This window comes from Rhinatrema bivittatum, chromosome 1 (genome assembly GCF_901001135.1).
Source record: "Rhinatrema bivittatum chromosome 1, aRhiBiv1.1, whole genome shotgun sequence".
NCBI classification, from domain to species: Eukaryota; Metazoa; Chordata; class Amphibia; order Gymnophiona; family Rhinatrematidae; genus Rhinatrema; species Rhinatrema bivittatum.
In genome coordinates this window covers 220,955,009-220,968,412 of record NC_042615.1, presented here as the reverse complement: position 1 = coordinate 220,968,412, position 13,404 = coordinate 220,955,009, and the positions used below count along the sequence as shown (strand labels likewise).

General features: G+C 45.4%; 1 protein-coding gene across 2 annotated transcripts in view; it reads left to right on the top strand.

Annotated features, from left to right (window-relative positions):
* The window catches only part of DOK7 (docking protein 7), a 273,911-nt gene that overhangs the window by 19,651 nt on the left and 240,856 nt on the right, over nucleotides 1-13,404 (top strand). The window contains exon 3 of one of the 2 annotated variants that reach the window (XM_029591893.1): nucleotides 11,546-11,776. The exons of the other annotated variant lie outside the window; for it this stretch is intronic. Coding sequence (XP_029447753.1) covers nucleotides 11,546-11,776 — 231 coding nt within the window. The remainder of the gene's footprint in view (nucleotides 1-11,545; nucleotides 11,777-13,404) is intronic. 2 annotated transcript variants of the gene reach the window in all.

Genomic DNA, 13,404 nt, shown 5'->3' with positions numbered 1-13,404 from the left:
ACGAAATTGTCTATTTCTTCTCTTTTCGGAAGCACCAAGAAACAAAAAAAGAAAAGACAAAATTTCATAAAAATTAGTATTTCATGTTAGTGTGCACTAATGGGACTTAGTGTGCACTAACTGTAATTATGGGACTTTGTGCACACAAAAGGGATATAGTACGCACTAATTGAAAATGTTAGCAATCAGTTAAAAAGTATCAATTGGAGGAGCAGTTTGTTAGCTAGAGTTATGGTTATGCATTCCAATAGTTACTTGTTTGTGTTACCAATCCCTTTCTATTTTAGGAAAGGGGCCTTGGCATTTTGGTACATGCATACCTTAAATTCCCCTGGTGTCTGTGTGTTTGGGTGGTGGGGTGGTAACTGGTGAGAGGGAAGTAACTGGGGTGAATGTATGGGGTGGTGAGTGGGAGAGAGTCTGGTTGGGGTGGTGAGTGGGAGAGAGTCTGGTTGGGGTGGTGACTAGTGAAGGAGAGAGGCAGCCTGGAATGTGGGGGTGACTGGTGAGAGGGGGAGTGACTGGGGTGACAGGTGGGAGAGAGACTGATTGGAGTGGTGAGAGGGGGTGAATGGGGTGATTATATGGGGTGACAGATAGGAACGAGACTGGTTGGGGTGGTGACTGATGAGAGACAGGCAACCTGGTATGTGGGGTGTGACTGGTGAGAGGGAGAGTGACTGTATGGTGTGTCAGGTGGGGGCGAGAGACTGGATGAGGTAGTGTCTGGTGAGAGAGAGGCAGATTGGTATGTGGGGGTGACATTTGAGAGGGGGAGTGACTAGGGTGACAGCTTGGGGTGATGGGTGGTGATGGTTGAGATGGTGACTGTTGAGAGAGATTCAGCCTGGTATGTGGGGGTGACTAGCAAGAGGGGGAATAACTGGGGTAACTATCTGGGGGTGACAGGTGAGTGAGAGATTTCGTCTGGTGAGAGAAAGACAGCCTGTTGTGTATGGGGTGGGACTAGTGAGAGGGGAAGTGGCTGGGGTGACTGTATGGGGTGACATGTGCGAAAGAGAGGCAGCCTGGTATGTGCTTATGGGGGGGTGACTGGGGTAATTGGATGGGGTGACAGGTTACCCCCCACATACACCAGGCTGCCTCTTTCCAGTTACCACCCAAACCAGCCTCTCTCCCATCTGTCACCCCATACATTCACCCAAGTCACTTCCCCTCTCACCAGTCCCCGCCCCCCAAAGACACAGACTCACACCAGGGGAATTCAAAGTCTGCATATCCCAAAATGCCAGGGCTCCTTTCCTAAAATACAAAAGGATTGGTGAATTCTAAATATGCATTTGCGTTAAATGCTTTTGCTGATTAGAACTTGATGCTATAAAATTATATCACTTGTTTGTTTACACTTGTTACCTCTACAAACACCACCTTGCAATCATAGCAACACAAACTAGTACCGGTAACTAAGGAGGCAGCCAATGGAATGCAGAACCACACCTCTAGCTAACGAATTCCTCCCAAATTAACACATTTTAACTGATTGGTAACATTTTCAGTTAGTGAGCACTAAGTCCCGTTAGTGCGCACTATCTCTGAAAGTAGGAAAACACGAAATAAATACCTCCCAAACCATTTTAAAAATGAAATCTAACAGATAAAGACCCGAAATGAAAACTACACACAAAAAAAAAAATTTCAGTGCACATCCCAGTCACACATGCAGAACATAGATGGACCCACACCAAATATAGAATAAAAAAAAGAAAACAAAATGAGCCTCCTAGAGACTCTCCAACCTAGCTGAGCTGAGTTGGGCTCAGTCAGGGCCTCCCTAGGCCCCTCCACCCCCTCCCCCACTCTTGTCCCTTAAAAATCTAGCCCAGGTTCCAGGCCTACCTTTGTGAGCATCCTGTCTAATATCACCCCTCCCCTTGTGGGTTCCATCACCAATTGTCTGATCAAAGCCTCCTGAACAACACCCACAATCTCTCTATTTCCAGCTGCCCGCCAAGTTTGAAAATTGGCCCCTATAGGGGTATTTTTATCATGTCTTCCTGCTGGCCTGTAAAAGTATTTAAAAGGATATTTAGATGAAACAATGGCTGAAGCATGGACAAGCATATTTTGCTCCTTGAGTGTGCTTTGTGAGCTTCCTGTACCCAATTGCAGAGCTTTCTGACATTAGAAGAGTGACTTTGCATGTCCAATAAGGCACAATGAAGCTAATGTATATTTTTAATAAGGGAGATAATGCATTCAGTGATCCGGAGCGAGGCATGTCCAGAATCCCTCATGATACGCTCAATAACAACTCTCTCCATGCAAAAGGTTTTGCACCCCATCCTCCTTTATGGCTTCTAAATGGGTGAATCAGCTCCAAGTTTATTGCAGTGGAAAGCATAGGTTCTGCGCGTGAATGAAATGGAAAAATGAAATGGATTGCAATGAGCTGTGTGCACTATATTTCCTTCAGGTAAACACAATGGGAATAATTTTCAAAAGGATTTACACGTGTAAATGTAACTACTATTGTAGCAATTTTCAAAAGCCATTTACTGGAGTAAAATGCACTTATGCGGGGGAATCCTCTGGACAATTCAATGGCGAATAATATTGTAGGGATTTTCAAAGGCTCACATTTCTTGAGCAAAGTGCATTCACTCGAGCAAAACCCAGTTTTACACGTGTAAATGCTTTTTAAAATCAGGCCCAAGATGTGTAAAAGTTCACACAATGATACAGCACGCTTGTTCTGTATGTCTCTCATTCAGAATGTGCTCTGTGGCTCAGAACTAATGCGTGGCATGCAGAACAGGTGCTACCACAGTCAGGGTCAAGAAAGCTCTCTAACAAGAACAAAGCAATTGCTGACTTTTATTCTGTACTATTGTTTAATTCATTTTGTTGAAAATATATTTACATATTCTATGGATTCTCCTATTGTATGCATTAGCATCAGGGATATCTCATTTTAAGGTTGATTTTACCTACTGTTGTCAGATCTTGAAAGGGGAAAACCCCCCCCAAAAACCAGCACTGGCATCTGAAACAAGCCCAATCCCCATTCAGAAGGAGGTGACAACACCAAGCATGGAGTGGGCAGTTGTGATTAGTGGAGAGGGAAGAGATGTCACATGACCTGCTGTTGCCAGGCCATAAAGAGGTTTGGAAGTGAATGCTGGGAAATGGAGTTCCACTGCACCTTTTCATCATGATAAAAGGAGACTTAAAAGTCTGGGAAATATGGCCTTGAGGTAGGGGAAACTATGCTGTGATTAGCTGATGCAATGTGGCAGCAGTTGCTGCAGCCCTGGATCGGTGGCATAGCTGAGATGCCCAAAAAGCTGCAACTTGTAGCAGGCAAAAAAATAAAAATCCTACAATTTGTTTTAAAAACCAACCCAATCCTACTTATAATAACGGAAACTGGCAACTCTGGTTTTGCTTCTTTTGGAGTTGTGCTTTACCCAGATTTGAGAAGGATATTCTTATTCTGCAGATATTCAGTTTACATAAACTCATTTTAAGTGAAGCCATGCGTTTGGTTTAGAATACAGACATTTGCAATTACTAATCTGAAGGGCACATACATCAAAACATTAGTAATCAAGAGGAAAATAATTTCTTAGTCATTTGGAGATATTAAAGTTCCAAAAGGGATTTCTTATCTTGTAGATGTGCATGCAATATAATACTGAGAGGTGGCATGCCCTCCAGTGTCATAGATTGTACCCAAGGGATATGTTTTTTTTTAAATATATTTGATTTATATTCTACTTTTCAGGCGCTTCATAGCAGAGTACAGTCAGGTGCTGTAGTTATATCTCCATCTCTAGAGGGCTTACAATCTAAGGTGGTCATACCCCGAGAGAAAAATACCATGGGAATCACAAAACCATGGTGAATGACTCTGCAGCTTTGTGACTCCCGTGGTATTTTATCCCATGGGAATGTACTGTGGCCCATGTAGAATAAAATATCACTGGAGTGAAAGCCTCCAATTAATGCACAATGTTGGTCCTAGGACTATGGGGCCACCATCGCTCTTAGGGGCCGATGGCCCCAAGTAAGCCCAACCAAAAATAGTGCCAAACCTTGAGAGCCTGAATAACCCCCCTGTCCAACCACTGCCCATTGGTGCAAGCCCTGACCCTAACTCCAAACTCCTCCCCTTCACTGAAAACATCTGGACCCCAGAGACTGTGATCCACAGCACCTACTCTAGCCCACCACATGGACCCTCCCCTTTCTCAGAAAAAAAAGCCTTGGTAGCTAAGTGGCCCCCTCATCCCCCACCCTAGCCCACCCAGACCCCACTCTATCAGGAAAGGATCTCTGGTGGTCCAAGGGACCTCCAACCTAGCCCAGCCCGCAGACCCCTTTACTCATTGAGTGGTGCCTGATAGTCTAGGGGCTCCCAGGGTGCTCCCTAGGCTCTGAGCCTGGCAGCAGCCATTTTCCAAAATGGCACCACCCGACCTTTACCCCATCACATGATAAAAAATGGCGGTTGCTTGGCTGGAGCACAAGGGGTGCTTTAGTCCCCCATTGTATCTCCAGGGTTATATTTGTGAGTATGAGGGGTCTAGAGAGTGGGAATCCCTGCCACTGGGGCCAGATGTTTGAGATAAAGGGGAGGGGGCTGGGTCCTGATGCCAATGTAAACATTTTATTTTTCTGTTCTTTTGACAAAATGCTGCCTCCAGGGGTGGCAGGGGGATGGTGGATGGGACAGCGGGGTCTATGGAGACCCACAGAGTTTTTTAATACATTTGGGGGGAGGGGCTTTTTCAGTGCCATCGGCCCCTTTAAGACAGGGCTCCTGGAGCATTTGGACCTGTGTTAACAACTCATTGCTCCTGGGTCTTAAATAATGCAAGTGTTCTTCATGCAGTAAATGGCCTAATACAGCTTAGTGAATGAGCCCCTAAGTTCATACCTGAGGCAATGGAGGGTAAAGTAAGGATATAGATATATAGATTCAGATACAAATGCAGATACAGATGTATAGCAGAGTTGTTGCCTAGTGGTTAGTACAGCAGGCTGCAAAACAGGGAAGCCAGCGTTCAAATCTTTCTGCCACTCCTTATGACCTAGGGCAATTCACTTTACCCTCTACTATATATATATATATATAACATGGGAGGAAAGATGGAGAAGTGGAAAGAACCCAACAAGGCCCTTGTTTCGCCAATGAAGGCTTCCCCTGGCACAAAGTACAATGAAAGTCTGTATTGTAAAAGGCTAATCCCAATGACTGAAGTATGAATGGCTTTTAATAGGGGTGATGGTCTAATAGCATGTGCAATATGGGGTAGATTTTCAAAGGGTTACGCACGTAACTCCTGAAAACCTACCCATGCACGCGCCGAGCCTATTTTGCATACCTATTTGGTATGTCCCGGGGCTTTCCAAAATGGGTGGTCCGGGGGCGGGGCCAGGGGCATGGTGGTGGTCTGGGGGCGGTCCCGAGTGCTCCAGCAGCCGGCCGGCGCGCAAGATACACCTGCCTCAGGCAGGCGTAACTCCTGAAAAAAAGGTAGGGGGGCATTTAGTTAGGGCTGGGGGTGGGTTAGATAGGGGAAGGGAGAGAAAGTTGGGGACATTGAAAAAAAAGTTCCCTCCAAGGCTGCTCCAATTTCGGAGCGGCCTTGGATGGAACAGGGAAAGCCATCGGGGCTCCCCTTGGGCTCGGCACGTGCAAGGTGCACAAGTGTGCACCCCCTTGCGCGTGCCGACCCTGGATTTTATCACATGCGCGCAGCAGCACGCGCATGTTATAAAATCGGGTGTACATTTGTGCGCGCCGGGTAGCGTGCACAAATATACTGTGCCCGCATAACATTTAAAATCTGCCCCATCATTTATAAGGAATTTAATAAAAGCATTTTCATTTGAAAAATGTGTTTGACACGGGGTTAATATTCAAAGCCATTTAAATGGATAACTCACAACTTAGCCATCCAACACCATATTGTCCATTTAAATGTTTATTTTTGAATATTGATCTCATATAATTTGGCATGGTAATGAAATGTGTACTCTAACCTCTAGGCTACTTCTCTCACTTAGCAGTGAGAAAGAAGGCTGAGGTGAATAAGTGTGCAGGAGGATGAGCTGCCATCTGCAGTTTGAAAATAAGCTCCTCGGGATCCCAAGTAACTGTGGTTTGGCGTATTATGATAATGAAGGACCAAGGGCTGGTCCCTCTCAGCAGTGTGGAATACATTATCTAGCTTATTATGAGATGCTTTAGGCTCATTATTCCTTATTGGACAGAGGAAGGGACTTTGATGTCAGCAGCGTGTGGAATGAAGAGGCAAGGATACAGCATGTTCAAGGAGTGATGTCAGAAGAATCCAAGGGCAGCAAGCAAAACACGTTTGCCCACAATTCGATCACAGCTCCACCTCATCTAAATATGCCTCAATACACATAGTTTGACTTGATAGGATTTGGAGTACATTTTCAGTAGGGCACCTATCTGGCACTCTATGTGCCTGCTCCTAGCTTACACAAATCCAGCCAATTTTCAAACATATGGTACCCATTTACAGTGCATTTCAATATCGATTTATTATGGGGATAAATGTAGGTGCACATCTAAATTGCCAGAGTAATATATGCATGTTATCGTTAATATATGCATGTTAGCCTATACATGGACATATTCTATTAATTACCTGTATGCATGTAATTTCTGACTATGCCTCTGACATACCCTCAGAATACTTCTTTTTTTAATGCAGATAAAAGCATGTGCATTGTAAAAGTGTGTGTATATACCTTCAGCCAGCTAATAATCCACTTAGCTGGCTAGGGCTAAAATAGGTGAGTTAAACATTGCTTATGCATAAGACAGGTGCATTCATCTTTGAAAATTGACCCCATAATAGGGAAAAAGGCAATACTTGTATATGTGGAGGAGTAGCTTAGTGGTTAGTGCAGCGGGCTATAAACCAGGGAAACCAGGGTTCGTGTCCTGCTGTCACTCCTTGTGACCTTGGGCAAATCACTTCCCTTTCCATGGCCTCAGGTACAAATTTAGATTGTGAGCCCTCTGGGGATAAAAAAGCAGAATATACTTTAAAAAAATATATATAGTAAATACCTTGTTAGAATCCCCAAAAATACAAGCAGCTGCTGAGCAAGTATAACAAACTAGTGCATGTGGAAAAACACTACAAACCACCTTTTCCCATGTTTGCAATGTTTTTTGCTCCATCATTCATGGACTGTTGTCCTGCCCATTCAGGTAAAGTATTGGCATCTGAGCTGACAAAGCTTTTTCTTATGTAAGGGGTTCCTTTAACTTTCCCTTGCCATCAGTATGTCCACAGACACAGCAAGTGAAGTCCGAGAAGAGTAGGAGTGGTGGAGGAGGTTTGACCCTTCCCGGTGGGAGGTGTCATGAGTTTGACAAAACTCATGTGGTTCAGGTTCTTCAGGTTTCTTTCTCCAAGGGGACAGGTTCTTTGGGGGTGTCTATCTGCCTAAGAGAGGTGCCGGAGGGTTATATCTCCAAAGGGAGAGGGCTATCAGCCCTGACTTCCGTTCCGAGAAGGTGACTGGGGCCCAAATTTGGGATATCCAGGCCTTCAGGACTAAGGAGATCTTGAACCTCATTTCTGAGATTTTCCTGAGTACTGAAGAAAGATATCTCTAAGAGGGACGATAAGCCCAATACTCCTTATTTTGTCTGAGAGAGATTTATTCAGAGATTGGAGAAAGAGGATTGTTCTTTGTAGTGGTCAACAGGAAGACTGCTTAACAGAAGAAAATGTCCCAAGAATTGCCATCTGGAAAGAGGAATTATCCAGAAGCTCATTTGTTGCATGTGAAAGGAGAACATCCAGATAAGCCTTCTAGATTCAGGGGAGCTATATCCAGAGGTACAGGTACCAGGGGATTGCCAAGTTGGTTCCCTGATCTGAGAGTATCTACTGCCTGTGAGTGCAGAAGTGTTTATTTGACTGAGACTGTACTATGTAATAGACTTTATTTTTCTTCATTGATTGTGCACTAAACCATGGTGTACCTGCTTTGATTTTTGTTTTCTGCAATCAAGTTACCAGTAAAGGATTTATTCTTGAACAATAGCTACAGTGTGGAGTGTATTCTTTTCCTGGACTGTTTGCAGAGAAGCTCCAGGAAGGCAAAAAAACCCCCAAAACAAAACCCCTTTAAGGATCTTAAAAGATTAACTCATTTTCCCCTGTGTGGGAAGAACCCCGGAGCATGGATGCAGGCCTGACCCATGACCTCCCATGTGAGTCCCTGCAGAATAGAATTGAAGCAGGGACTACACTTACACACAATAACCAATGCTTACAGTAATCACTGCTCAAATGTTTCAAATCTTACAACACAGCAAAAGCTGGACTAGAAGTGTAGGGGGAGTGCGAAAAGCAGCTTCAAGTGGCCCAGAGTAGGACTCCATCACTGCCATTATTAACTAGCAGGAATCCATCCAGGGTATCTCTAGCATTCATGCTTTCCTATGTGCTACTGCAGGTGGATCCAGCAGATTTGGCTAGAACGTCCTTCACTTACATACATAAAGTTCCCTTTATGAGAGAAAGCCCTTGTCATCTGCCTATGGACAGCCTAGATTGAGACAGATAATAACATGCAACTTTGCCCCCAGATCGGACTCATATCTCCCAACTACTAGACAGTCCTCATGAATTTATTCATCACTTCACTTCTGGCTCATGGAGAAAAACCTTGAATGTAGGCATCCCATTTTGCAAGGCCTTTTTCCTATGCCCTGGAGAATCCATGGATGCCACATTCTTCAATTGCAGTAAACCATGCAATGCATTCCTGTTCACTGTATTCCTGTTCACTGTACACTGACGTGATATCTCTGATGAGCGGCGGTATATAAAAAACTATAAATAAATAAATAAATAAATTTATCCATTCCCAGAATGGAGGAGGGTGTTCCTCCCTCCATGCCAGCAGAACTCCTTTCTTACCTATCAATCAAGCTTTCCTTGCAAACACTCTTAAGTGTTTTCCTGTAATTCCCAAGATGGAAAGTTCATCAGAAATAAACTCTTCCGAAGTAAGTTTAAACTCTCTGATCCTCCTTAAATATGACTGTACCATAAGGCAAGACCAAAGCTGATAGCTTTTGGGATCTTCCCATCTTGGCATTTCTTTCATATTCCATGTGAATGTGCCCTGACTTCCCTATTGCAGTCCCTTAGAAAAGCAAAAGTCCCTGCCTGCATGCAGTGGGGTAAAACCAAGACCGTATAAGCCTGTCCTGAAAATCTGGAGCCAGTTGGCAACCCTACTAAGCCCACTCACAAGAACGCCTCCTTTTACTGCCGCCAAATGTCTGCACGCTATGAAACTGGCGGGCACGTCTAGCCACATTCGAAGGAGGCAATTTGCAGTCAGGCCATTATACCCAGGTGTTGCGGACTGGACGGTGGACCCTTGGGCCGGCCTGGCGGAACAGAGGCTCTGCTGGAGAAGATAGGCTGGGATGCGGAACTATGGCTGGAGGCCAAGTGAAGTCTTCGCCCTGGAGATCCGAGATCCCCCCAAGAGGAGCCCGTGAGGATCTGGACCGCTGGGACTTAGGTGGCGGCAGCGAAGTCGTGGAGAGAAGGAAACTTCACCATGGAAGTCCAAGATCCCCCCAGGAGGAGCCTGTGAGGACCAGGACCGCTGGGACTTAGGCGACGGCAGCGAAGAAGTGAAGAGATGATAAGACGATCCAGAAGTCGGTGCGGGCGGCAGACACGGGAAGTCAGGAGCAGGCCGGAGTCAGGAACCAGAGAATCAAACCTAGGACTGGAGCAGGAACAGCAGGAGCGGACTCAGGAACAGCAGGAGCGGATTCAGGAACAGCTGGATGCAACTTGACACTCACATGGAGTGACCTCGTTGCAAGGCAGTTCTGTGGAGGCAGACGCCGGCTTAAATACTCTGCCGGCATCTGACGTCATTCTGGGGGCTGTCCAGCATTTCCGGGTGCTGGACCTTTAAAGGGTTCCCCTTCGCGCGCGCGCGCGTTCTGTAGCGGGAGTGGAGTCATGATCGGACCATGGTGGTTCCCGACGCGGCCCAGAGCGGGGGAGGCGAGGTAAGGACCCAGTCGCTAGCCTAGCGACCAGGACCGCAACACCAGGTACCTGCTTAGATGGGTTCATTCTCCTTGAAAAATGTCATCTTATGCAAACAATACCAGTCTGACGGAAAAGACTGAGGCACTCAGCTTTGGAAAAAGAGCTTTGGCAGACCAATACCGAAGATGCATGTTCCCTATCTATTTATTTACGAATTCTTCTAACCCTACACAAACATCTTATTGACTTCACGTGAACCCTCCCTCCCCCCTTCCAGGCATAAGAACATAAGAACATAAGAAAATGCCATACTGGGTCAGACCAAGGGTCCATCAAGCCCAGCATCCTGTTTCCAACAGTGGCCAATCCAGGCCACAAGAACCTGGCAAGTACCCAAAAACTAAGTCTATTCCATGTAACCATTGCTAATGGCAGTGGCTATTCTCTAAGTGGCATTCACAGCTCATCGCATACAGCGCACTTGACATGCACATCCTCTACCCACACTCTACCCACGCACTCACATGGAATACAAAAGATTAAGAGAACCAAAGGTGGCTCGCTCTGACACCCATCATATGTTTATGGGAGGAGAAGAAAAGCAATGCAACAACGCGTTTCTACAGAAGATGAGCAGAAAAAAAAAGGAGGTAGCTTGGGCAGGAGTGGAAGCCTCCACGAGGTGAAGAAACGCCACGTAATTGCACGTGGAGGAATAACCCCTTTCAAGCTTCTTGCTCGCCGCATATCCCTTTTTTTTCAAGCTTCGGGCGGGGGGGGGGGGGATTTTCAAAGGCATTTATGGGGGTAATGCAGTGCTTTCTTCCCATAACCAATACCTTTGAAGGTCGCCCCACTTCTAGGGCACTCTGTTACACCCCCTACAGCGAGCATGCACGTACATTTACACATGTCCAGAGAGAGGAGGCCCAGGGGCAGAGCTGGGGTGGGATCAGGAGTCATCCGCATACTTTTAAGTTTTAGAAAGTCTGCCCAACATAGATTCCAGTGGGAAACGTATGCACACAGGTAGTGGGCACAGGACTCTGCGCTCCCTTTTAAAATTGAGGTGAAGCCCACGGGTAAAACCTTCATCCGCAGACTTTACGGTTACCAGCGCATTTTTTGAATATTGGCGAATAGGTGTTTGTCTGACCTGAATAGTTCCTAAATAAATTCCTTCATGACAGTTGCTGTCTGTTTGCTTGGTTCGGTCCCTATAATCAGCATTGTATTGTTACTCTGTACACTGGGAAATCCTACATCAACCAGACCTTTCTAGTGAATAAGGTCCATATTCTAATCTGCATATAGCTAATATTTAACTGTGCAAATTGTTTTGAATGAGCACCTAGGTTATTATGTTAAACTGTAAAATTCTCCATAAGATTAATGGCTGCTATGTAAGCAGAACAATATTTTGTCAGCATTAGGATTGCTTTATAGTATGATTTCCATCTTCTAACAGGTTTACTTCTTTCTTTTTTGTTTTTTTACAGATTGTTTGTTAATGTTAGTGTACAAAGATAAGTCCGAGAGAGTCAAAGGACATAAGGAGAGGAGCAGTGTGACTTTGGAAGATATTTGTGGTCTGGACCCTGGGCTCTCCTATGAGGGCATGAGTCAAACTCTGGCCATTATCTGCCTGTCTCAAGTGGTGATGCTAGGATTTGATAACAAGGACATTATGTATGCATGGGATGTGCGGATCCGCTACAGCCTGGGAGAAGGTAATTGTGCTGTTGGGCTTTCATAAGCTTTGCAAGTGAAGACAGTAAATAATACAACAAAAAATAAGCATGCAGCTGTCTCTTCAGGTTGCAGACATACTATTGCACTAGAACAGAGGTTGGAAGCAGCTGCTACTTTACTCCTGAGAATGAGGCACTTTGGGCATACTGTCTGGTTATTTGGTTATCTGGTTGTAGCTGCCAAAGCAGCCCCCTTCTAGTTAGAGAAAATCCAAATGATTCCCATCAGAAAAAAGAAGTAGAAATCGAACAGCACCACCAGTAGCACGATTGCTAACAGTAGTCATTCTGGACTAAGACTAGAAAATCCAAGCCACTGTATCATTGCAGACATGTTGGCACTGTCTACTTCACTGAAATATGTGCATGCTCTGCGCTGGATGGTAGTATAATGAGTCACTGGCTGACTGCTGAAATGGTTTCTCTCCTTTTGCTGCTCCTGCTGCACATGCAATACCAGGGAGCAGCAGCTTATTTCTGTTTGAACTTAAGAGTCTACATTTTTTTTGAGAGAGGCATTGCAACCATGTACAGTGTTGCGTATGTTAGTTCATGAACTGCTTGGTCCAGCAGATGAAACAAACTCGAGTCCAGTAGTTCCAACAGACATGTTTATTCACAGTACAACACAACCTTCTTCCAGACAGGTCATCAGTGCTCTGCCCTGTCAGACTGGTGCATCCAATCGGAGTGAGCCAAAAATGTGGGGGCAGCAAAATTCCACCAGTGTAAAGCCCAGGACCACTGGCACAGCTCATCCCACCTATGGCTGAAGAATACAGGAGGAGGCCTGAAGCTGCTGCATTAGGATGGGAGAGAAGGGGGAAATGAATGCTTATGTGTGGAGCGGTGGAGAAAGAGAGAGAGAGGGCATAATGAGAGGGTGCTGGGGTGGTGAAAGAGAGCATGTGTTGAGTGGATGGAGGTGGAGAGAGAGTGTGTATGCTTGTGTGAATGTTGTGTGCCCCGATTGTACAGTAATTGAGACAAACCTGAAATGGCCTCAGTCTGTTTCAGAGTCCACATGCTGAGTGGTTTGGGGTGGAGAGGGAGACTGGTCCGCAGCCATACTTTTGTCTGTGAGCCCACATAATCGTATCCAAGGAATGGACTAAATACGGGCTTCGCTCGGCTTCTTTCTCAATAACCACACTCATAAAAATGTGAAATGCAGAGATCTAATTGCTTTGTAAATGTGGGGTTTCTTTTCTCTGTCTTCACTCCCAGCAGATCTGTCTTCTGTATCACAACCGGTTCCTTCCTGATCCCTCAGCAACAAAGAAAATATGTTTACGAATTCTCTTTTCCGTATCTTTTTCTTAATTTTCTTAGGCACACCTTTCACAAGAGAATTCACCCACATATAACATCCCTGCCCTCTCGTTCTGTTGACAGCGGTGGCTCTACTGCCTTAAACTTGCTGTCTTTCTTAGAGCAAGCATCACTTATCCCCCAAATGCTGCTAATATTGCTTTTTTCTTTTAGCAGATTCTTTTCATTACATTTTTTCAATGCGTCCCGCATTACCGTAACCAATTTAACCTCCCCCTCAGAGGTATCATCTGAGGAGGACCCTGTATCAGTGGTCCCTCTACGGCTGGACTGAG